At 39.4% G+C, this 25,527-nt stretch overlaps 1 protein-coding gene across 6 annotated transcripts in view; it reads left to right on the top strand.

Moving 5' to 3' along the window:
- hoga1 (4-hydroxy-2-oxoglutarate aldolase 1) overlaps positions 1–25,527 on the top strand; it is a 98,194-nt gene that overhangs the window by 7,695 nt on the left and 64,972 nt on the right. For 5 of the 6 annotated variants that reach the window (XM_047366859.1, XM_047366865.1, XM_047366864.1 and 2 more), the window contains exons 3-6: positions 5,695–5,822; positions 7,646–7,780; positions 11,809–11,905; positions 17,639–17,772. In XM_047366859.1, the coding sequence (XP_047222815.1) occupies positions 5,695–5,822; positions 7,646–7,780; positions 11,809–11,905; positions 17,639–17,772 (494 nt within the window). Of the gene's footprint in view, positions 1–5,694; positions 5,823–7,645; positions 7,781–11,808; positions 11,906–17,638; positions 17,773–21,651; positions 21,921–25,527 lie in introns of those variants that run through there. The other variant, XM_047366863.1, reaches the window with a different exon arrangement.

Here is a 25,527-nt window from a genome sequence, read left to right as displayed (position 1 = left end):
AATAGACTGTTAGAATTTGTATTATGGCAAGAAAAAAGCAGCTAAGTAAAGAAAAACGAGTGGCCATCATTACTTTAAGAAATAAAGGTCAGTCAGTCCGAACAATTGGGAAAACTTTGAAAGTGTCCCCAAGTGCAGTCGCAAAAACCATCAAGCGCTACAAAGAAACTGGCTCACATGAGGACCGCCCCAGGAAAGGAAGACCAAGAGTCACCTCTGCTGCGGACGATAAGTTCATCCGAGTCACCAGCCTCAGAAATCGCAGGTTAACAGCAGCTCAGATTAGAGAACAGGTCAATGCCACACAGAGTTCTAGCAGCAGACACATCTCTAGAACAACTGTTAAGAGGAGACTGTGTGAATCAGGCCTTCATGGTAAAATAGTTGCTAGGAAACCACAGCTGAGGACAGGCAACAAGCAGAAGAGACTTGTTTGGGCTAAAGAACACAAGGAACGGACATTAGACCAGTGGAAATCTGTGCTTTGGTCTGATGAGTCCAAGTTTGAGATCTTTGGTTCCAACCACCGTGTCTTTGTACGGCGCAGAAGAGGTGAACGGATGGACTCTACATGCCTGGTTCCCACCGTGAAGCATGGAGGAGGAGGTGTGATGGTGTGGGGGTGCTTTGCTGGTGACACTGTTGGGGATTTATTCAGAATTGAAGGCATACTGAACCAGCATGGCTACCACAGCATCTTGCAGCGGCATGCTATTCCATCCGGTTTGTGTTTAGTTGGACCATCATTTATTTTTCAACAGGACAATGACCCCAAACACACCTCCAGGCTGTGTAAGGGCTATTTGACCAAGAAGGAGAGTGATGGGGTGCTGCGCCAGATGACCTGGCCTCCACAGTCACCGGACCTGAACCCAATCGAGATGGTTTGGGGTGAGCTGGACCGCAGAGTGAAGGCAAAAGGGCCAACAAGGGCCAAGCATCTCTGGGAACTCCTTCAAGACTGTTGGAAAACCATTTCAGGTGACTACCTCTTGAAGCTCATCAACAGAATGCCAAGAGTGTGTGGAGCAGTAATCAAAGCAAAAGGTGGCTACTTTGAAGAACCTAGAATATAAGACATATTTTCAGTTGTTTCACACGTTTTTGTTCAGTATATAATTCCACATGTGTTCATTCGTAGTTTTGATGCCTTCAGTGTGAAGCTACAATATTCATAGTCATGAAAATAAAGAAACTCTTTGAATGAGAAGGAGTCTCCAAACGTTTGGTCTGTACTGTATGTGTTTTTGTTTTTCATTGTTTGAGTTCAAGTTTCTATTCCAAGCTAACTTTGTTTTTTGCTGTTTTAAGCTTTTTCTCATTTTGAAACCTATTAAAAATTAATTTAAGAGTGAATCAACAATTTCTAACAGTTAGGCAGATCTCATTAAGGAAAAAAGTCTCAAAATGTGAATTTTTAAATGTGACGGCTAACACAACTGTTTCAATGAAACATTAAAATGTTTTATTTTGAAGGCTATCAAAAAGCAGTTATGAAGCTAATTATTCTTACAGTTTGAGCCAGTCTTTAGAGTCACTAAAGGTCATTGATTTAATTATAATAAGACATATTTTACCTTCTCTGAGACAGCCTTAATCATACAGATCTCTATTTAAAACTTTAGTATTGTAATTAAATTGAAATAAAAGTTTTACATTTTGTGGAGATCACAGAATGGCATGAAAAGTTTAAATTAGATTGTTATTGTGTGTCTGGGATGGATTAAATAACATGAATTTAAAGATTATTATGAAGCCTTAAAGTTATGGTGCATAACTGTCAAGTGGAAAATTTGCATTCATGGTTTTTAAACCTTTTAAAAATGAAAATCTACAATATGTGATATTCATCTTTATTTAGCCTCACTCTTTCGTCAAAATGAAGTCTTGCAACAGATTTTCAGCTGGATTTAGATCTAGATCCAAACCATTCTGTTGCAACTCTGGCCAGGAAACCCAGAACACATTTAAAACGGGTCAGGCCTGTCAGTCTCCTACTCGAGCTGAGTTTCCTGTGTTTCTACACAGCTTTTTACCCTCATTTTATCTCAATGATGTGTTCAAGATGCATCATAGATTTTTTTGTACAAAAATATTTTTTTTCTTCTACAAAATGAAAAAAATCCTATTTTTATTAGTATCATGAAGGTCTTATTCAGCACTACCTAAATAACATTTCTCGATCATTTAAAAATAACTTGACTTTTAACACTTGTTTGTCAAATCTGACCAAAACTACAGTCACTGCTTTTCTGGCTGCTATTTTAAATGCTGCAATGTGTTGAAATCAAATGATCAGAAAAGGACCACACAGTTATAGTCTAAACCTTGTTGGAAGCAAACTATAAAATGAAAGATGACTCTTTGCACAGTTTAGGCAACTATTACTGTAATTAATGAAGTTCTTTTTTTTTTTATATAATTTTTGTTTCTTAGTAGGCATTCTCACTTAAGTGTTTTAGTATCTGTCTATGCTGACGTGTTATGGACCAGGGCAAGGAACTTGAGAGCAACTCAGTAAGACTGAACATTAAATGTAATATACCGATTTCCTTCTTATGTTGAACACAATGTCTTTCCTCATTAAATAGAATTCCCCACCTACTTATTTTCAGATGTTTTTATTTTGACCCATTTAAATGTTTCAGATTATAAAACTAATTTTAATACCACACAAAGATAACCTGAGTAAAAACAAAAAGCAGTTTTCAAATGATGAATTCATGTTTTAAGGACTAACAACTGTTCAGAGCAACCTGGCTCTATGTGAAACATTAATTGTCTCCTGTTGCCTGGTTGTGGCACACTTTGCAGCAGCAGCAACTGCCATCAAAATTTTGCAATAATTGCCACTGTGTTTGTTCATTGTTGTGGAAACTTTCTGACCCACTTTTCTTTTCAGAAAATCTTTATCTCTGCAACAGTTGTGTTGGTCTGGGCATCAGCATCCTGTTTATGGTGATGCCACAGCATCTCAGTTGGATTTAAATCCATACTTTCTCTTGGCCACTCCGAAACCTTAAAGTGTTTGTTGTTTTTTTTCTTGATGCTTTTTTAGCCATTCAGAGGTAAACGTACCGGCATGCTTTGGTTTGTTCACTTGAACGTAAAGTCACAAATGGATATCTCAACATGTTCCTTCATGATTCTCTGCTTGGGAGCGGAATTCATGATAACATCAATTTCAACAAGTGGTCCAGGATCTTGCCAGCCCCAGACCATCACACCACCAACATGTTTGTCAGTATGACATGTTCTTTTTGTGAAATGCGGTGTTAGTTTTACGCCAGATGTAATCACATCTTCCCAAAAGTGCCATTTTTGTCTCATCGGTCTGTAGAATATTTTCCCAAAGGTTTTGAAGCTTATTAAGATTTTATCAAGGTTTTGGGCAGGTAATTGTGTTCTTTTTGGTCAGAAGTGGTTTTAACCTTGAAACCCCTCCATGGGTCCCCAGTCTCCCTCACTTCCCCAGCCGCTTTCTTATTGTCGAATCATGAACTCAGAACTTAACTGAAGCAGGTGAGGCCTGCAGGGTTCTTTGGTAGGCTGGCCACTCCTGGGCAGGTTCACCACTGTTCTATGTTTTCTCCATCTGTGGATAATGGCTCTCACTGAGGTTCACTGGAGTCCCAAAGTCTTGCAAATGTAACCCTTCACAGACTGATAGATTGCTATGGGTTTGTTACTCATCTGAAAGATATAATTAGTATCTGAAAGGCCTACACTTAAAAAAGGGAAATAAGAACACAAAGAACTTGAAAGATGTATTGTATGTCTTATTGATCACATGTTATCTTACAGTCAGGTTGCCTGTCAGCATGTGAGGAAGTTAAATAGGAAGAAAAAATCAAAGTATATTGATTACAGGTCCTTCTCAAAATATTAGCATATTGTGATAAAGTTCATTATTTTCCATAATGTCATGATGAAAATTTAACATTCATATATTTTAGATTCATTGCACACTAACTGAAATATTTCAGGTCTTTTATTGTCTTAATACGGATGATTTTGGCATACAGCTGATGAAAACCCAAAATTCCTATCTCACAAAATTAGCATATCATTAAAAGGGTCTCTAAACGAGCTATGAACCTAATCATCTGAATCAACGAGTTAACTCTAAACACCTGCAAAAGATTCCTGAGGCCTTTAAAACTCCCAGCCTGGTTCATCACTCAAAACCCCAATCATGGGTAAGACTGACGACCTGACTGCTGTCCAGAAGGCCACTATTGACACCCTCAAGCAAGAGGGTAAGACACAGAAAGACATTTCTGAACGAATAGACTGTTCCCAGAGTGCTGTATCAAGGCACCTCAGTGGGAAGTCTGTGGGAAGGAAAAAGTGTGGCAGAAAACGCTGCACAACGAGAAGAGGTGACCGGACCCTGACGAAGATTGTGGAGAAGGGCCGATTCCAGACCTTGGGGGACCTGCGGAAGCAGTGGACTGAGTCTGGAGTAGAAACATCCAGAGCCACCGTGCACAGGCGTGTGCAGGAAATGGGCTACAGGTGCCGCATTCCCCAGACCTGGGCTACAGAGAAGCAGCACTGGACTGTTGCTCAGTGGTCCAAAGTACTTTTTTCGGATGAAAGCAAATTCTGCATGTCATTCAGAAATCAAGGTGCCAGAGTCTGGAGGAAGACTGGGGAGAAGGAAATGCCAAAATGCCAGAAGTCCAGTGTCAAGTACCCACAGTCAGTGATGGTCTGGGGTGCCGTGTCAGCTGCTGGTGTTGGTCCACTGTGTTTTATCAAGGGCAGGGTCAATGCAGCTAGCTATCAGGAGATTTTGGAGCACTTCATGCTTCCATCTGCTGAAAAGCTTTATGGAGATGAAGATTTCATTTTTCAGCATGACCTGGCACCTGCTCACAATGCCAAAACCACTGGTAAATGGTTTACTGACCATGGTATCACTGTGCTCAATTGGCCTGCCAACTCTCCTGACCTGAACCCCATAGAGAATCTGTGGGATATTGTGAAGAGAACATTGAGAGACTCAAGACCCAACACTCTGGATGAGCTAAAGACCGCTATCGAAGCATCCTGGGCCTCCATAAGACCTCAGCAGTGCCACAGGCTGATTGCCTCCATGCCACGCCGCATTGAAGCAGTCATTTCTGCCAAAGGATTCCCGACCAAGTATTGAGTGCATAACTGTACATGATTATTTGAAGGTTGACGTTTTTTGTATTAAAAACACTTTTCTTTTATTGGTCGGATGAAATATGCTAATTTTGTGAGATAGGAATTTTGGGTTTTCATGAGCTGTATGCCAAGATCATCCGTATTAAGACAATAAAAGACCTGAAATATTTCAGTTAGTTAGATTCATTGCAGTTAGTGTGCAATGAATCTAAAATATATGAATGTTAAATTGTCATCATTACATTATGGAAAATAATGAACTTTATCACAATATGCTAATATTTTGAGAAGGACCTGTATATTGTAACAAAATTAAATATCAAGTAATTCATTCAAATAATTAAACACAAGGTTTAAATCATTCTCATCCTTGTTATGTAAGGAGTGAGGACCATCTATAAAAGATAAGCAAGACTTTATCAGGGTTTAGCTTTGACCATCCTGGGTTTGGGTTGCATGATGACTTATTTTGCCACCAGGTATACATTAGTATAGTCCTTGAAACAATGGCTCTGTTTCTTTGTTTTGTCCATTCAGCCACCAAAGCCACCCTCCAGCTCACAGAGAAGATGGCGGCAGCCGGAGCGGACGCAGTCCTTGTGGTGAACCCATGCTTCTACAAGGGCAAGATGGACAGCCGTGCTATGATTCATCATTTCACAGAGGTTTGCTAACAGGTTGAATGCAGAAACTCATGCATTTGTAACAATGACTTACTTTACACCACCATATCAGTTTTTTAAGCACATTAAAACAGCAATTGTACAAGTGCTGTACAATTAAATGTACCAGTAGAGGACACAGAATAAAAAACATAAATCAGCAGAAGCAATCACAACAACTATAATAAAACCAATGAGGTTAAGAACAACTCACACTGGGTCGAAGGCCGGGGAATAAAAGTGGGTTTTTACATGAGAATTATATAGATTTATGTGGCATAAAGCTATTAGATACACCAGTCAGGCCTAGCATTATGACCACTTACAGATGAAGTGAATAACATTGATCGTGGTACCTGTTATAGACTGACTAAGCATAACATTTAAATAAATGTTAAAATGCAAATGTAAGCAAATAAAAAGCTATGACGTGATAAAAATTAACCAATAAAGCAGCGTTTATGGCAGCGCCTGTGAGTGGGCAGCAAAGCCTCGGTGACCCGTCACCCCCTTGTCTTGTGTCATGATGTCTGTTTGGATGGGTTGTACTGGAATTCTAATTTCTCCTCGGGGATCAATAAAGTATCTTTGAATTGAATTTGAATTGAATTGAATTGTTTATGAGTAAGTTGCAGAAAACAGTAATGTTTTTGGTCCTGATTTAAAGGAGCCAACAGCTCCTGCACATCAGGTTTTCAGTGTTTTTATTTCAGAGCTGAGGAGCATCGAAACTAAATGCTGCCCCTTCTAGGAACACACAGAGCAGTCTCTGATGACCTGGGGAGTCCACAGTAGTTGAATAAAATGACACAAGGATGGAGCCTTGAGGAAAGCAACACGTGATGCCTAGATTCATAATTATCAAATGAAACAAAGCAGTTCTAGTCTGTCAAATAAGATCTGAACCAGTTTAGCACAATATCAGACAATCCCACCCACTTTTCCAATCTATCAATCATTATCTTACATTCAGCTCTATTGAACGCAGCACTGAGATCCATTAAAACCAAGAATGAAGTGTTTGATGCAAAGCTGTTAAGATGTATGTCATTCAAGACCCTTATCAATGCAGCATCGTGGTGTAGTGGTCATAAAACAGACTGAAAAGGGTGAAGGTAGGATTTGGTGCTGTAATTACTTAATCTTCAAGCATCCAGTTAAGGAATTTTTAAGACATTTGACATCTGCAGTTAATGCTGGTTCTGATTAAAATAATGTCTGAATATATAGTGCATCGATCCCTACATCGCAGTGGGGATGTGGAGTCTCAGACCAGTCAGGGTGGTCGTGCTAGTCATAAAGTTATGACTGATTGGTTTACAATAAAGGATTTGTCAATCTAAGTCCATTTGGTGGCACTATTAAACCTTAAAACCCCTAAAGGGCTTTTTTAAAAATTAACTGTTTGACACTGAAGTATAATAGGCATGTTAAAAACATCTGAAACACAAGCATCCAAAGCAGTAACAGTTTGATGTGAGAAACGTTTAAGGAATAATTTAGTTCAAATTAAAATTACTTTGTAAACTTTGTAAAGGCTTGCCATGTTTTCAGAAAATACAAGAATGCCACTTTTACTATTTGATTGAAAACCATAGCCATAGGTTTAATTCCAAATAAAGTTAAGGTCAAAACGTTTTGCTGTAATGATTCATTGAAGAGCAGCTTCTAAACTAGCAGGTTAAACCACAACAAATAAGACCAAATGTATCTTAAGGAACATCCAGGGAGGGCTATGCTAAATGAAGTTATATTCAGGATGAGGTTTACTCAGAATAGAGAGGGGTTCTGATGTCTAAACATGTCATCTCTCACCCGCCCTGCAGGTGGCAGACAGCAGCCCAGTACCAGTGGTTCTGTACAGCGTGCCAGCCAATACGGGCTTAGAACTGCCAATGGATGCTGTGGTGGAGCTCTGTCAGCACCCAAACATCCTGGGCCTCAAAGACAGCGGAGGAGATGTAAGCTGAGCCAATATTTTTCTTTGTTTTAGCTTGCACTGCTACCGCAGCGGCGAGACACTAGCGATAGACCAGATTTCAACTTTAAAGCCATACATAGACCTCATTTAGACAAGAGTCTAAGCTTAGATTTAAAATGATCAATTCATTCAAAAGATTCTGTATACAATGCAAAAATGCCAGAAAGAATAAACCGAAACTCAGATTCAGATGAGGAACAAAATTCTATTTGTTTAAAAAAATAATAATGATGTTATGTTAACAATAACTTGAATATGACAAAAACTGTATATTACCTCAAATAAAAGATTCTGAACCTGGATATTACATGATAAAACTTACAGAGCATTCATCCACCAATGAAATTTTAAAGGCGCACAGTCAGTCTCTCTCTCTCTCTCTCAGATATCAGTTTGGAGGAGTTACTTCCTCTTACTCCTCAAAATACTGAAAGCAGACGAAAGAAAATGATAAGGAGCAATGAGTCACCTGTAGCCAACTACAGATGAGATACACATCAGTGAAAAATAAAAAGTTGTATGGTGTAAACCTCCAGAAGCACACAGCTAGTCTTTTAATAATACTGAGTTTTTCTCTCTAATGGGTGTGTTTGAATGTGCATCCAGGGCTGTTGGTCCTCTGTGTGTCTGTGTTGCGCTGTGATGGGCTGATTACCTGTGCAGGATATAACCTCATGCCTTTTAACCACTGAAGATAGACACCGGCAACAATGAAGTGCATGTAGTTGATGGATGGATGCAGTCCAAACAGTGCGTAGCTTAGAAATTATCTTAGGAACATTTTTGGGCTCACCTGAAGAGGGTTGTGAACAACAGATGTTCTCACGATCTGATAGATCCAGAGAACTTCTACCGCACACAGTAGGCAACAATTAGCAGGCCAAGCTGTCAGATGCTGACAGCCTCCAATTATAGAAGACTGAAAGGTGAATTTGAATCAGACGTAACCAGATTATTGCACCTTTTATACTCTTTCATTTATTTGTTTTTTTAGTTCAACTGCACAGAATGTACATATCAAATAATATGTAGAAAAGCAATTTGGAAATTATTTGTTTGCATCACAAAAGTCTGGCATTTTAACAGAGGTGTGTACACCCTTGAGAGCCACTCTAGTATCTGATATGCACTATCCTGGCTACCAAGAGAAATACACTGCTATGTGGTGATTTAGCATGAAATGGTTTGTTTAAAATACAAGTAGAAAGGGACAGAATGGAGTCAAGTGGGTATTAAACTGGGAACTAACAGGTCAAGGACCAAACTGATTAAAACTTTGATAGAATGAAGGATTTTTTAAGTCTGTTAGTCCTGATCTTGGGGAAATGCAACCTGTTGCTAACCAAGCGTCTCTGGTTGCTGATGATATTCTGTAGAGAATGACCTGGATTGTGTAAAATGCAAAATAATATTTAATAACTGGATTGTTTCTGGGCAGGATGAGTTGAAATTTCTCCTTCAAAAGCAAAATGGTTTGAAAAATCTTTCTTCCTGTTTAAATATTATTATATACTGTTGTTCTTCCAAAAACATGGACTGATTGTCAGCAGCACGGATGAAGGAGCTTGACCTTTGAAGAGCCTGAACCCAAAGTGCATCTAGTTTTCCGATGCTCTGCTGATTGCAGGGTTGCGTGCTGAAAAGAGGAAGGACAGCCTGCTCTTTTCAAGCCCTTGATACCTTTTTGTCTGTGTGGGAAGTGTTTGCAAGAAGTTGCAAATGGATTTCTGATTTGGGAAATGACATGTTTGTCCACTTGCTGGGAGACAGCAGTGTGGGTGCAGTTCACATACAGAGTAGCCCAGTTCAGCTGTGGGCGTGATGAGGACCAACAGAGGGATTATATGTCCGTATCAGGGAACAAGGGAAGTTACGGAAACATTATTTAGAAGATCAGAGAACATTAAACATTTCCTCACGTCAGACAATTTCTGCTGGATAACAGCTTATATTTATTTATTGGGGATGGTCTTAGCTATGTCTATTTCAGCCAAATTTACAACCAGTCAAGAAGGCTGCGCTTAAGCAAACTCCAATACCCAATAAAATCTAATCTTTGCATTCACCATAGTCTTCCTTTTTTCTTTTTAGTGTTTTTTGTCTTTATTTTATTAGTCAGAAAAATGGAAAACATGTTCATGCATGGGGTCATGTGCAGAACTGAAAACTATTATAAAAGTATTTATAGCCCTTAAAGTTTGATCGACAAACTTCTTTTTTATTGGGGTTTTATGTGAGAACAACACAGAGTGGTGCATCATCAGAATGGTGATAAGAAAATGATTCATGGCTTTCGAAATATTTACAAATATAAAACTGAAAGTGCAGCATGTATTTATATTCAGCCTGCCCGAGTGAATACTTTGTAAACCACCCGGGGTATGAACATTGATCAGTCTCCCTGTACCCGCTGAAGTAACGATTCCCCACAGCATTATGACACTAATACCATGTTTTATACCTGGGATGGTGTGTTCTGGGTTTTTTTTTTTTTACCAATCATAGTGTTTTGCACGTTGGCCACAAAGTTTAAGTTTGGTCTCATTCAACCACATGTTTGCAGTCTACATGGCTTGTGGCAAACCTAAAACCTTTTTTGGCTTTTTTCAACAATTACTTTCTTTTTGGCACTCTTCAATAAAGGACAGATTTGTAGAGTACACAACAAGCATGATTCCTGTGATCAGATTCTCCCACCAGAAGCATGGGCCTCTTGGCTGCTTCTCTTTTAATGCTATCCATGCTACCACAATTAGCATGGCTAGCACTACAAAAACAATCGTGTGTAAAGTCTAGAGCGGAGGCCTACAACTCCAGGCCTCAAGAGCTATTTTTCTGCAACTATTTGTCAGCTGAACCTAGTAGTACTCAGTATGGTGCATTCATAGGAAAATAATACTTTTTTTCAATTTCCAACTGGCCAGTCAGCAGTCCGGATTGAAAATATTCTGATTTCTCTGTTTATCTCTAATTTTAATGCTCTTTCAGTTTTCCTTAAACACCCCGAACCACCTGGACATTTAATGTGTTAGGAGACATCTTTTTAAAAGAAATAAGTATACCCATGATTATCCAAACTTTCCTAGATACCAGATGGAGGATGTGAACTACATTTGTAATTGAACAATATAATAAATGCTTAATTCATAAAGTTAACAGGTATGTTTTCCCATGCCTTTAATCTGCATGTTGCATGCTAACAGCAATAATTAGACTTAAAAGAAAATAAAAGCTAATAAGTCTTCCTGACACCTGGGGAGACAATAGTCTTGCTATATTATTTTTCCCATTAGAGAGCTTTATCTACATAACCAGAGTGCTCCTGCTTTCAGGCGACCAGCAGGAGCTCTTGTAACCTGATTGACTGACTGATCAATTACAGTCCTGTGTGTCTGAAATGACTAATATGAGGAAGGTGACTGACAGGCTGTGGTTAAAAATACACCCTCTGTGGGAACACTAATGGGGCTGAGGCAGGATTCAGTCCGTTTTCCCTGTGGAGCTTATAACCAAACAGTCTTCCTCTGCTTCCTTTGAACATTTCAGGTTTGTTTGGATTCTGGGCTTCAGTTTGTAGATTGACAAAAGAAAGTTGAAAGAGGAAAAACAAAACAAGGAGCTGATATTCATGAGATGATATTCATGAGCATCTCCCATCCTCTCCATCCCTTCACTAGCCACCATTTGAAGTTAAATCCTCTTTTTTTTGGCTCTCTTGGGAACTATCTGTTTTTCTCCATTTCTTCTCTTCCCTCTTCTGTTTTGGATCTTGAATGATCCCCTCCTCCAAAAACTCTGCTCTGTGAGGAGACGATGCTTGTCTCTTTGCTGAGCGATTTGTTTACCCTGTGAGATGTTAGGCATGTCATAATCTCCTGTGGGAACCTCTTCTGGGATAAAGTACACTGCCAGATATTTGCTCTGGCAGCTGGAAGGAGCTGACGAGGATACACTGCTTTTGACTCTTTTCTCTCTCTTTTTCTGTTTTCTTTCTTCATGTTTCCTTAGATCACAAGGATTGGCCTGATTGTTCACAAAACCGAGGCGCAGGATTTCCAGGTTTTAGCGGGCTCAGCGGGGTTTCTGATGGCTGCCTATTGTGTTGGTAAGAAGCTCCAAAGTGGAGCTGTTGTTCCTCAACAGGGAACCATCAGCAGCAGTTCCTTTCAACCAGAACCTGGGTGAATAACCATGTCTAATTGTTTTAATATATGCATGTTAGGTCTTTATACTACACAGTCACACATGTAAAGAAATTTCTTATTGAAACATATTATTTGGCTGTTCTCAGATCATCAGCAGGGAAGATGTCAGAACAAACTCTGAGTAAGGGTTAACTAGCTTCAGATCTTTCAGATTTCACACAAACACACACCTATGCTATCTATTTTCAGATGTGGTTGAATCATTTGTTTGTACATCTGGTAAAAATGTATAAAGATCTTGTATTGCAGTAGCATAATTTCACGCTAAAAAATCCAGCCTTTAATTTTAAAACATTTATGTCAAGAAGTATAATGAGTTGATAACTATTGTTGGTATCCCGACAGTACCTTTACAATAAACAGAATTTATACTTATGTTGTTCTTATAATAATAATAATAATTATTATTATTCATATTTGGTTTATATTGTTTATTATTTAATTAAATAATAATTTGGTCTGTTAAGTGCTGTCCTGTGAATACCATAAAGTCGAACAAGTACCTTAAAATACGATTAATACAAGGATTAAAATGCATGAGTGTTGACGGTGCGTTATGGCCAATGTGTGTTTAAAACCACCCTTTAAATAAAGTTGTCCTAACTTTAAAACACATCACAGAACACATAATTGGATTCAATGGTGAGGTGTATGTTCACTGTAGCTGAGCCGATAGCCTGCTAGCACTTGAATAGCTGAGTTTTTGTTTGTGTTGATAAAATTCAAATGTCATCAAATAAACATTATTCAGATTATTTCATCCTAAACAAACTCTGCCCAAAACACCACCTCTTACATAAACCGTTCTGAAGAAGGAGTTCCAAAGGGCAGTGGTTTTAGGAAGCGAAGTTGTCTGTTCTGGTCATCCACCTGTGGACTGAAACTGTACAATAAAGACATACTGCGGCTAATTAAGTGGCCATGGTGTGGCGGGGTAGCTCTCACTACCTGGACGTGCATGCAGGAAGGCGTGCGTTGCTGCGGTCCCGATACCTTCTCCTCCAGGCCGTGGGGAAAACTGCTTCACATAGAGCTGCTGGGGCTTTCTGCTTGCTTCTGTAGGCCTCAGAAAGGAAGACAGGCTTGTCTTAATCACCCTCTTTTCGTATGACTGTTAGGCTGTGTGAGCAGCAGATCATACTTAACTTTGTGGTTGCCTTCGATCGGCGGGTATTTGACCGTCAGATTGTCGTCACTGTGGACCCAAGTTGAAGAGTTATGCCTTCTCAACTGCAAGGATATAATCACCCCCAATGTCTCTCCTGTCCAGCTCTCGCTTGAGATCCGTGTGGAAGAGACCAAGTGGAAGTTGTGATAGGCTTTTTGAACACAGATTCAGCTGGAAGTAGGTTAATGTGATTTATTTTAAAAGTTTCAGAAACGTTCATTCTGGCCTTTAATGCTGTAACCCATGGCTGGGGTCCCAACACTTAACTTTTTGGCAATAACTTCTAATTGGCAATCTAAGGATTCAATTTCCCTCAGGTATAAATATGATGTGACACCGATGCCCCTTTCTTTTATTCATTGGCCTGCAGGCTGGATGTAGACACGTAATGGAGCTAAAAAAGATCTCCAAAGTTCACTCTGGCAAAGGGTGACATCTCGACATAAAAACTATCATATATTAATCTACATGCCATCTGGTTGTTTTAGAGGCATAACAGAAAAAACACAATAACCCTTTCTGTCCTACCATCACAAATGAAAATATGTACTTTGCTAAGCTCTCCTGGGACTTTAACTGGAACTGTGTGCTTTTCTCCAAAAAACAGTCCAGCCATATTGATTTGGACTAAAGGATAAATATGTGAAAAACACCTCAGGCCCACTGTTAAGTACGGTGGAGCATCTGTGATGCTGTGGGCCTATTTGTCTTCCAAAGACCCTGGGAACCTTGTTAGAGTGCATGGCATCATCATCTCTTAAATAAAAAGGACATTTTAAAGAAATATCAAGTGGACTATGTCATTAAACTGAAAATTTATCATTATTGGGTGTTTCAGTTGGAAAATGATCCAAAACATACAGCCAGTTCAATACAGAAAAGTTTCAGCAGTCACAAAATAAACCTCCTTTCATGCCGGGAACTAAATCCTACAGAAACTGTTTAGGCAGAGCTTAAGAGAAAAGAACATCTGGATGATCGGGGGAGATTGTCCAAAGATCTCTCTCTTTGTTTGCTCCAACCATGAGAAAGGTTATAGGAGAACTAAACGCTGACCTATTGGCAAAAGATTTGTATAAAGTATTGACAGCATATGTCACCTGTGATAACACTACCTGTCAAATGTTTCTCATTTAATGGTTTTCTTTAAGTTTATGACTATTTCCATTGTACATAGATTCTCACTAAAGGCATCAAAACTGAATGAACACATATAGAATTATGTAGCAAACGAAAAATTGTAAAAGAACTTTAAATATGTTTTGTATTTTAGGTTCCTTAAAGTAGCGGCCCTTTGCTGTAATGACTGAAATATTAACCTTTGGCCGTCTCTCAGCGAACCTCTGGGAAGTTCTTTCAGGAAAACCATTCCAGGTGATGAAGCTCATGGAGAGAATGCCAAGAGAGCAAAGCCGTCATCAAAGCAAAGGGTGGCTATTTGGAAGAATCTAAAATCTAAAAATGTTTGGAGTTATTATTTTACACCTTCTGGTTACTACATAGGTTTATGTGTGTTCATTCATAAGTTTATTGCCTTTGGTGAGAATCTTCAATGTTATTTGGTCTGGAAAATAAAGAGACCCATTAAGTGAGAAAGTGGATCTAAAATGTTTGACGGTAGTGTGTGTTAAAAATGATTTCTTAACGTTTGATTTTTTTTCTTCACTGAATAAGTGTTTCTTCTAATTGTCTGTTCGTGAAAATATGCTGCTGTAATAAAAAAGAAAATTATTGTAAAACCTTTTGCATCTTTACCAGATTTTTCTCTCTTCTTTGGAACCAAACTTCCTTCTGTTTAGGACATCTATACACAGATTTCAACACAGATAGATTTTTACAGGTACATGAAATGGGAAATCAGGTGGTTAGCAACATGAATATTTAAGGTAAGTACACAATCAAACATGAATGATTGAGAATGGAAGACACAATTGTGACATTAGGCTGTCATACCTATAGAAGGCAGTGGTAGCTGCTGCAGTAAACTGTTTACTTGAGTGATTTGGATTCATATGAAATCAGTCTCTAATCATGGTTCTGTTAGTGAGCAGGTTACTTTAGTGTTTGAATGCAAAAAATACAGATGTTTGGGTTTTATCAGCAAGTCCGATCAGCTTTACTTATCTTGAGCTTAGAATTTCCTGCTAAAATACTATATTTTGTTTCTGAGAGAAAAATAATTTATTTAGTCCTAAAAAAACAAGTTAGTTTTTTTTTTTTTATGTAATTCTTCTTCCTGCCAATGCAGGGAAAAAGGAAAACCAATGAATCCAGATAACAACCACTCCAGTTGTTAAAACACCTCAATAAAAACTATAATATAAAGTAAATATATAAAGATTTGTGATCGGTTGCCTCACATCATTGTTCTAGTATTTGTTTTAGTTTGAAATGCATCGTAGCAACAGTGACGAGTCTGGCCTTTACCAGATGTATCCCACTGATACACAATGTCTGTATCCTTTATTTGGAGTAGGTGTAAAATGTCTTGTTGATTAGACCTGCATCATGGAGCTGTGCGTCCCTGGATCAACACTTTTGACTAATCTGAATTCTATTAAAAAAATACATTTGGTTACTAAAATACACAAAAAATATTATGAACTGACTTCCATAACTGCCTTTACATAACTGCCTGGAGATAAAATCTGTTTTAATTTATTGTTCTGGATTAAATGAATAACTAAATACAATGGATAAAATGTCAGACATCAAGCCAGCATCTAAATCTTTTGAACATTAAAAAGGATTTTTTTGTCTGAATGCACAGGGATCACAGCTGGTTAATATTACACTGAGGTCATTTCTGACCTTTTAGGCTGGCTTTGTTAGATTTGTCTTACTTCAGTGGTCCTGTCTGAGTGCACCTTATCCATAATTTGATTTCTAGTAGGTTATTAATTATTCTTCTTAAACTTCTTTAAATATATTTGTTTAAATCTCTGACAGTATTTATTAAACAAAACCAAAATAGAAAATCTAAGTACTCCACATTATTCAGTAGCTAGTTAAACCACCTTTAGAGGAAATAACTTTAAGTATAGGTGCTTTCTATCCCGTTTTATCAGTCTCTCATATCATTGTGGAGGAATGACCTACTCACTCTTTCCAATGTTGCTTCAGTTTACTGAGGTTTGCAGACATTCATTTCTGCACAGCTCTTTTACAGTCCAGCCCCAACATTTTAATCATTTTAAGCTCTGGGCTTTGACTTGCTATTGCAACATCTTGGCTCTTATTTTACAGTTGTTTGCACATTTGGTCTCTGTTTAGGATCAATGTGCTGTTGATGACCCAGTTAAGACCAAATGATGACCCCACATTTCAAGTTTGTGGTCGATTCAGTGACTGCAAGGTGCCCAGGTCCTATGGCTGCAAAACGAGCCCGCATCATCACTCCTCCACCGCCTTGCTGGACAGGTGGTGCTAATTATGTTCAGTTATATCTTGGTTTGGTTTAATCTGTCCAAAAAGGTTTTTTTCCCCGAAGTCATGTGGATAATTCAGACGCAGATGTAAACTTAAGTTGTGCTGTGGCTTATTATTGATAAGGCAAAGGGGCTTTTCCTCCAAGCAAGTCATCTACAATAATTTTTTTTAATTGTTTATACATGAACTTTAACCTTTGATCTTCTAACTGAGACTTTTAGAGTCTGAGATGGAGCTACTGGGCTTTTTTGTAATTTCTCTGAGCACCAGGAGTATTTTTAGGGGCCACCTGAAAAGGCTGGCAGCACTCTTAAAAGTTTTATACTCGTGAATAATGTTTTTACAATAAAATGATGGGCTTTAGGATTTTTGGAAATGGCCTTGTAACCCTTTCCAGATTGATGGGAAGCTTATGTAAGATCATTGCTGATTTCTTTCCATCCTGGCATATGATTATTACACAGTTGGTGGCTCCTGCTTAACAGACATGCTGCAAAAAGTCCTGTTTTCAACAGATCTGTTCATCAAGTGCAGGACCTGGAACTGCTGCTTTCCCTCTTAAACTCAGTGGAAGCATTTAGGGTGTGTTTTTCACAATCAGCTTTTTTTATTGGCTTCATTTGTTTATCTGTTCTGAATATGTTTATGAGTGGTTAGAATTGAATAAATGTAGAACAGATCAGTTTTTATGTCCTCCTGATATGTAAAACCCAAGAATTTGAAGATGGTGTACTTTCTTTTATGACTTTACATGGGCACAAAGCTGTAATATCTGGGATGCAATGTGATGAAGGAATGAAAGAAGCTGGATGCTAATTGTCTTATGTGATCACCTCGGCTATAGACAAAACATGTTTTACTTACAGCACACTTAGGTAAGTTTCAATTTAAAATGTAGGAACATAGAAATATATAAGTTCACAAAGGGTGAGAATGCCCATTTTACATTAAATTTAAAATTAAAATTTGATTTAGAAAGAAAGCAAGCAAATGCTGTGCAAAGAAAAATTTATGTTGTGTATCGATCTGTCATTAGGTGCTGTCGGTGGAGTGTGTGCGCTGGCTAACGTGCTGGGCCAGGAGCTGTGTGAATTGGAGCGTCTGTGTGAGTCTGGTCATTGGGAGGAAGCCAGAGTCCTGCAGCAGCGGCTCATCGAACCCAATGCATCCGTGAGTACCATCTGCTGCAGCCTTTCATCCACCAGCTCAGGAAAGCAGTGCTCACACTGCCACAAACAGTGCCAGACTGAGGTTTTCCCTAGTTTTCACAAGTAAAACGGTTCTGTAGTCTGAAATTGTCACTCCTGACAGAACATGTGACAAATTCTTTTAATTATATTTGAGTAAGACAAGTTACTGTTTAATTACTCCAGGAAGAGAAAGGTAATGGTAATAGTATAACAATGTCAGTTTGTTATTACAAGGTAATTACAGCATTGAGAATAATGGATGGTCTACTTTGCCAATCCCAATTTTCAAATAATTTACTGATTATGGCTTATCGCCATTGTGCAACATTGCAGATGTGGGTCTTGTGTCACGTTCAGTAGTCTTCACAAGTAATTACAGGTCCTTCTCAAAATACAGGTCCTTCTCAAAATATTAGCATATTGTGATAAAGTTCATTATTTTCCATAATGTCATGATGAAAATTTAACATTCATATATTTTAGATTCATTGCACACTAACTGAAATATTTCAGGTCTTTTATTGTCTTAATACGGATGATTTTGGCATACAGCTCATGAAAACCCAAAATTCCTATCTCACAAAATTAGCATATTTCATCCGACCAATAAAAGAAAAGTGTTTTTAATACAAAAAACGTCAACCTTCAAATAATCATGTACAGTTATGCACTCAATACTTGGTCGGGAATCCTTTGGCATAAATGACTGCTTCAATGCGGCGTGGCATGGAGGCAATCAGCCTGTGGCACTGCTGAGGTCTTATGGAGGCCCAGGATGCTTCGATAGCGGCCTTTAGCTCATCCAGAGTGTTGGGTCTTGAGTCTCTCAACGTTCTCTTCACAATATCCCACAGATTCTCTATGGGGTTCAGGTCAGGAGAGTTGGCAGGCCAATTGAGCACAGTGATACCATGGTCAGTAAACCATTTACCAGTGGTTTTGGCACTGTGAGCAGGTACCAGGTCGTGCTGAAAAATGAAATCTTCATCTCCATAAAGCTTTTCAGCAGATGGAAGCATGAAGTGCTCCAAAATCTCCTGATAGCTAGCTGCATTGACCCTGCCCTTGATAAAACACAGTGGACCAACACCAGCAGCTGACACGGCACCCCAGACCATAACTGACTGTGGGTACTTGACACTGGACTTCTGGCATTTTGGCATTTCCTTCTCCCCAGTCTTCCTCCAGACTCTGGCACCTTGATTTCCGAATGGCATGCAGAATTTACTTTCATCCGAAAAAAGTACTTTGGAGCACTGAGCAACAGTCCAGTGCTGCTTCTCTGTAGCCCAGGTCAGGCGCTTCTGCCGCTGTTTCTGGTTCAAAAGTGGCTTGACCTGGGGAATGCGGCACCTGTAGCCCATTTCCTGCACACGCCTGTGCACGGTGGCTCTGGATGTTTCTACTCCAGACTCAGTCCACTGCTTCCGCAGGTCCCCCAAGGTCTGGAATCGGCCCTTCTCCATAGTCTTCGTCAGGGTCCGGTCACCTCTTCTCGTTGTGCAGCGTTTTCTGCCACACTTTTTCCTTCCCACAGACTTCCCACTGAGGTGCCTTGATACAGCACTCTGGGAACAGCCTATTCGTTCAGAAATTTCTTTCTGTGTCTTACCCTCTTGCTTGAGGGTGTCAATAGTGGCCTTCTGGACAGCAGTCAGGTCGGCAGTCTTACCCATGATTGGGGTTTTGAGTGATGAACCAGGCTGGGAGTTTTAAAGGCCTCAGGAATCTTTTGCAGGTGTTTAGAGTTAACTCGTTGATTCAGATGATGAGGTTCATAGCTCGTTTAGAGACCCTTTTAATGATATGCTAATTTTGTGAGATAGGAATTTTGGGTTTTCATGAGCTGTATGCCAAAATCATCCGTATTAAGACAATGAAAGACCTGAAATATTTCAGTTAGTGTGCAATGAATCTAAAATATATGAATGTTAAATTTTCATCATGACATTATGGAAAATAATGAACTTTATCACAATATGCTAATATTTTGAGAAGGACCTGTATATCCCTTGAACTTTCCCAGGTTTTTTTTACAGTATGACAACAGACTTCAATGTAATTTATTGGGATTCGATGTGATAGATAAACTAACACAAAGTGGTTCATAATTATGAGGAAAAGTATACATTGTTTAAAATAATTTTGCAATGAAAAATCTGAAACGTGCATTTTCATTCATTATCCATTTTACTCAAATAACTCCACTGCCACCAACTGCCTTCTCAAATCTCTGAAATACTGAATAGTCTTGCTGTGTGTAATTAGATCTCAGCGTGGATGCAGCTAATCTGTGAAGGCCCCAGAGTTTCTTAGAAAACATTACTGACCAAACAGCATGATGAAGACCAAGGAACACAGCAGATAGGTAAGGGAGGAAGTTGTGGAGAAGTTTAAAGCAGAGAGAGGTTAGAAAATAATATTTCAAGCTTTGAACATCTCACACAGCTTTGTTCAATCCATCATCTGGAGCTGGAAAGAGGATGGCTCAGCTGTGAGCCTACTAAAATATGGCTGCTCACAAAAACTGACAAGTCGGACAAAGAAGCATTAATCAAAGAAGCAGCCAAGAAGGCCCAAGGTAAATCTGGAGGCGTGGCAGAGATCCACAGCCCATGTGGAAGAATTAGGTGAAAGGACAGGCTGAATAAATTTAGCCTTTATGAACAAAAGGCAAGAAAGAAGTTATTGTTTAAAGAAAGCCATAAGAAGTTTAGTTTGCAGTTTACTGAAAACCTCAGAGGATACACAAACATGGAGAGAGGTGCATGATTATGAACTTTGTGTAAGACGCTATGTTTATCAGAAAATTAACTTTTTACATCAGCCTGAACGCACACCTGAAACATGGTGGTAGCACCATCATGCTGTGGGAATGCTTTTCTTCAACAGGACTGGTCAAAGCTGATGGGAAGATGAATGAACCCAAACACAGGACAATCGTAAGAGAGAACCTGGTAAAGGGTGGAAAAGCCGTGAGACTGGGGCGGCTGTTCACCGGCCAACGGGACGACGAACCTAAACATACAGACAGGGCTACAATTGCCACTCAAAGTACAAGCTACAAGTAATAACACAGTCTGTGGCAAGAACTGAAAATTGATATTTACAAAACCCTTACCATCCAGATTGAGCTTGAGTTGTTTTTCAAAAAACAATGTGGGCAAAAATGTCAGTCATGTGCAAAGATGCAGAGAGCTGTAACCGCAGCTAAAAGTTGTTCTACAAACTATTGACACAGGGGAATTAATACAAATGCTCACCACACTTCACAGATTGTAATATGACAAAAAGGTGAAAGGGCTCAAGGGGTAAAATACTTTTGTAAGGCACTGTGTTAGGTGTCCTTTGAATCTCTGTCAAATAATGTTTATGAGGAGGGTGTTAAGGGATAGACTTAAAATGTTTATATTTTGTGGTATTTATTGCTATAATGATGAAAGTAAAAATAAAATTAATAAGTGTAATTGCATCATTTTATCAATACATTTTCATAAACGATTAGTTTCACCAGGAAACAGTAAATAAAGTGTACTGTATCGAGCGCTGTGGTGAATGTCAGAGGTGTGTGCTCAGTGCTGCTCAGCAATGTTCTGGGTCTGAGGGACTGGCTGCTGAGTGTGCTTGAGGCTACAAACAGGTTCATTAAGTAGTGTTAAATGTCACTGCCCTGATAGACTCAGTCTCCCACAGCATCACCCATACACACCGCTTCATGAGGACCCCATGTCAAGTCAGTGTGAAGCTGCACCAAATATCAGGAATTAACATGGGTTTTTTTTTTTGGCTGCCGCTCTTCCTATATTCCGTTTATATAGAGGGGGATGTATAGAAATTGATTGAAGCTCCTTGTTGCTAGGTGACCAGAAAATTGGGAGTTCCTGCCCTCAAGCAGGCGATGGAGTGGTTTGGTTACCACGGCGGCGCCTGCCGTTCTCCTTTACAGCCGCTTACAGAGGCAGAGACTCAGCAGCTGAGACGGGACTTCTCCACCAATGGATGGCTCTGAAGGGAGATGGGCAGTGTGTGTGTGTGCATGGGGGGGTGTATGGGCAAGTGATTTTTTCATCTGTATGAGTTTGGCTTGGCATTGAAACAGAAATAAAAATATCCTCATGCAGCTTTGAAGAAATCAGACTTTTTGTCTTCTTGCTTTTACAGTGCTTTGTAAAAGTATTGACCTTTTACACAGGGTTAGGTATAAAACAATATTCCAAGCTTTGAACATCTCACAGAGCTCTGTTCAATTCATCATCAGAGGATGGAAACGCTATGGCAGACATGCAAACATATCAAGACATGCTCATCCAGCTCAACCGACATACTGGAGATCAACAACAACAACAACCCGCAGTGGTTCAGTGGTTCGGGTGAAAGAATCTGTCAACAAGACAGCTTTTAGTGATGCACCTCTCAAATCGCTGTGTGAAAAAGTGGCAAGAAGAAAGCCACTGTTCAAAGAAAGCCAGTCCTGTGGAGATGGTTTCCTTTAGCAGGACAGGGAAGCTGATCACAGTTGATGAGAAGATGGAGCCAAATATGGGCCAGTTCTGGAAAAAAAAAAACTGTTACTATGGTGGAGGTTCATTTAAATGGAGAAAAACAAACCTAAATAAATAGCTAGATACACTCCATGGCCAAAAAAAAGTCGCCACCAATAAAAAGAAGGTCAGACACTCTTTAGCTTTGATTACAGCACGAATTCGCTGTGGCATTGTTTCGATAAGCTTCTGCAATGTCACAACATTTATTTCCACCCAGTGTTGAATTAACTTTTCACCAAGGTCTTGCATTGATGATGGTAGAGTCTGACCGCTGCGCAAAGCCTTCTCCAGCACATCCCAAAGATTCTCAATGGGGTTAAGGTCTGGACTCTGTGATGAGCAATCCATGTGTGAGAATGATGTCTCATGCTCCCTGAATCACTCTTTCACAATTCAAGCCCGATGAATCCTGGCATTGTCATCTTGGAATATGTCCGTGCTGTTGTAATTAAGAATATGAATATATTATTTAATATTAATATTTTAATATTTATTAAATAATATTTTGGTCTGTTAAGGGTTGTCCTGTGAATACCAGCCCAATAAGGCGGTTAAAACGCATAAGCATGGATGGGGTGTTATGGCCAATCTTCTGTGTTTAAAATCACCCTTTAAATAAAGTTTGTCTCAACTTAAGAAAAAACAAACACAGAACACGCAAACTGAGCACATGTGCTGAGCAGATAATCTGCTAGCACTAAGATGGCTGAGATTTCAACATAAACAAACACAAATGTCATAAAACTAAAAATGTTTAGATTATTTCACTCTAAACTACTTCTCTCTGCCCAAAACACAACTTCTTATGTGAACCGTGCTGATGAAAAGTTGTCCGGGGACAAAGTTGAAGAAAGCATCCACAGTGAACAAAGGATTAACTGCAGCTAACCTCTGTAGCTGTGGGGTGGGGCAGCTTATTCTGTCGGCCGGCCAAACTGCAGGTTACAGCTGTAGCCAAGGTGATGCGGTCCCGTTGTCCTTCCTTCAGACCGGGAAAACTGCTCCACTCGGCGTTTTAGAGACAGGGTCTCTGCTGGGAACTCTCTGGAACACAGTTTGCTTCTGTAGACCTCAGAAAGAAAAGTCAAGCAACGCTTGTACCTCAATTACCCCGTTCATGAATGAATACCGGATACACAAACAGCAATTCATTCGTACTTAACTTGTCTGCAAAGAGACATTAGTGCGCTGTGTCCCTCTGTCCAGTTCTTCTGGGGACCTGTGTGGAAGAGGTCAGTTTGTTGCAAAAGTGGGTTTTTTATTCTGACAGTGACGTCACGGGAAGTACGCTGTTACCCCGTTTCTGGCTGTGCTGGAAGTAGGTTAATGCGATTTATTGTGAAAGTTCCAGAAAAGTTCTTATTTTGTCCCCATGGCTGGGGTCCCAACAGTGCCATCAGGGAAGAAAAAATCCATTGATGGAATAACCTGGTCATTCAGTATATTCAGGTAGTCAGCTGACCTCATTGTTTGGACACATACTGTTGCTGAACCCAGACCTGACCAACTGCAGCAACCCCAGATCATAGCACGGCCCCCACAAGCTTGTATAGTAGGCACTAGGCATGATGGGTGCATCACTTCACCTGCTTCCCTTCTTACCCTGATGCGTCCATCACTCTGGAACAGGGTAAATCTGGACTCATCAGACCAAATGACCTTCTTCCATTGCTCCAGAGTCCAATCTTTATGCTCCTTAGCAAATTGAAGCCTTCTTTCCGGTTAGCCTCACTGATTAGTGGTTTTCTTAAGGGTACACAGCTGTTCAGTCCCAATCCCTTGAGTTCCCTTCGCATTGTGTGTGTGGAAATGCTCTTACTTTCACTATTAAACATAGCCCAGAGTTCCACTGTTGTTTTTCTTCGATTTGATTTTACCAGACGTTTAAGTGATCGCCGATCACGATCACTCAGGATTTTTTTCCGCCCACATTTCTACCTCGAAGACGATCCTTCCAATTTTTAAGAATGCGTTGGACAGTTCTTAACCCAATTTTGGTAGTTTCTGCAATCTCCTTAGATGTTTTCTCTGCTTGACGCATGCCAATGATTTGACCCTTCTGAAACAGACTGACATATTTTCCACGACCACGGTATGTGTCTTTTGACATGGTTGTTTAAGAAAAGCAACTCATTGCAAGAAGAATGTGCAAACATTTCAGTTCCTAGATGTTCAAAACTGTTGTACACACCAGGTACATCAGGAAATCTGAATATCGTGAAAAGGTGTTGTGATTTGTTGGTTAAGACCCAAGTGCAAACAAGAATGTGAAATGAGCATTAGAATGATTTATTAAAAAGTGGAAAAACTTACAAAAACAAGAACAGGATGTGGAACACGGGCAGAAAAACAGGCAAGACAACAAAGAGGATTGAAGAGCACCACACTGACATACGTATGGCCATACAAACGGGGAATAACACAGGATTCTGAGGGAGATGTGGAGAATGACATAGGATGCCATTGTGTAAATCTGGGGATAATCTGGAGCAGCTAAAGCAGAAGGTAAACAGGGTGATTGAGGGAGGGAGACTAATTAACACAGAGGAGCTGACTTAAGTAACAAGGAAAAGCTAAACTAAGGGGAAAAGACAAGTACTAACCTAAGGGAAATCTACTAGAATACGCAGGGGGCAGAACATGGAAATAAATTAACAAACCAGCAACAAAGGAATTAACTAATATGGCAACACCTTAAAGACTATAATGAGCACAGAGAAATGAACAGTATACGGGAAGGAACATAAGGAACATAATGAATAATAGCAAGATGATTAGACAAACACAAAAAACCCATAATACCCAAGGATCATAATATGAAGATTCATTTCAGAAAGTGAAACTCATATTACATAGATTCATTACACATAGGGTAAAATATTTCAACAGATAATGAAAACTCAAAATTCAGTGCCACGATATTCAAATTTTCTGAGATGAACCTATAACTATAATGGAACTGAAATGTGGTTCTACCAAGTATTGCCAAGCAGGGCTCCAATTCACCATTCTGCAGTATTGTGTAGGTCTATCACACAAAGTATTAATAATAAAGTACATTGAACTTTGTGGTTGTTATGTGACAAAGTGTGCATAAAATATGAATGCATAAAATATGAATACCTAGTTGCACAATTCTATTTTAAATATTTTTTAACCCTTCAATTGCAATGTCTTAAGTACTAAAGTCA

Source organism: Girardinichthys multiradiatus, chromosome 5, assembly GCF_021462225.1.
Source record: "Girardinichthys multiradiatus isolate DD_20200921_A chromosome 5, DD_fGirMul_XY1, whole genome shotgun sequence".
NCBI lineage: Eukaryota > Metazoa > Chordata > Actinopteri > Cyprinodontiformes > Goodeidae > Girardinichthys > Girardinichthys multiradiatus.
This window is presented reverse-complemented; position numbering and strand designations above follow the sequence as displayed.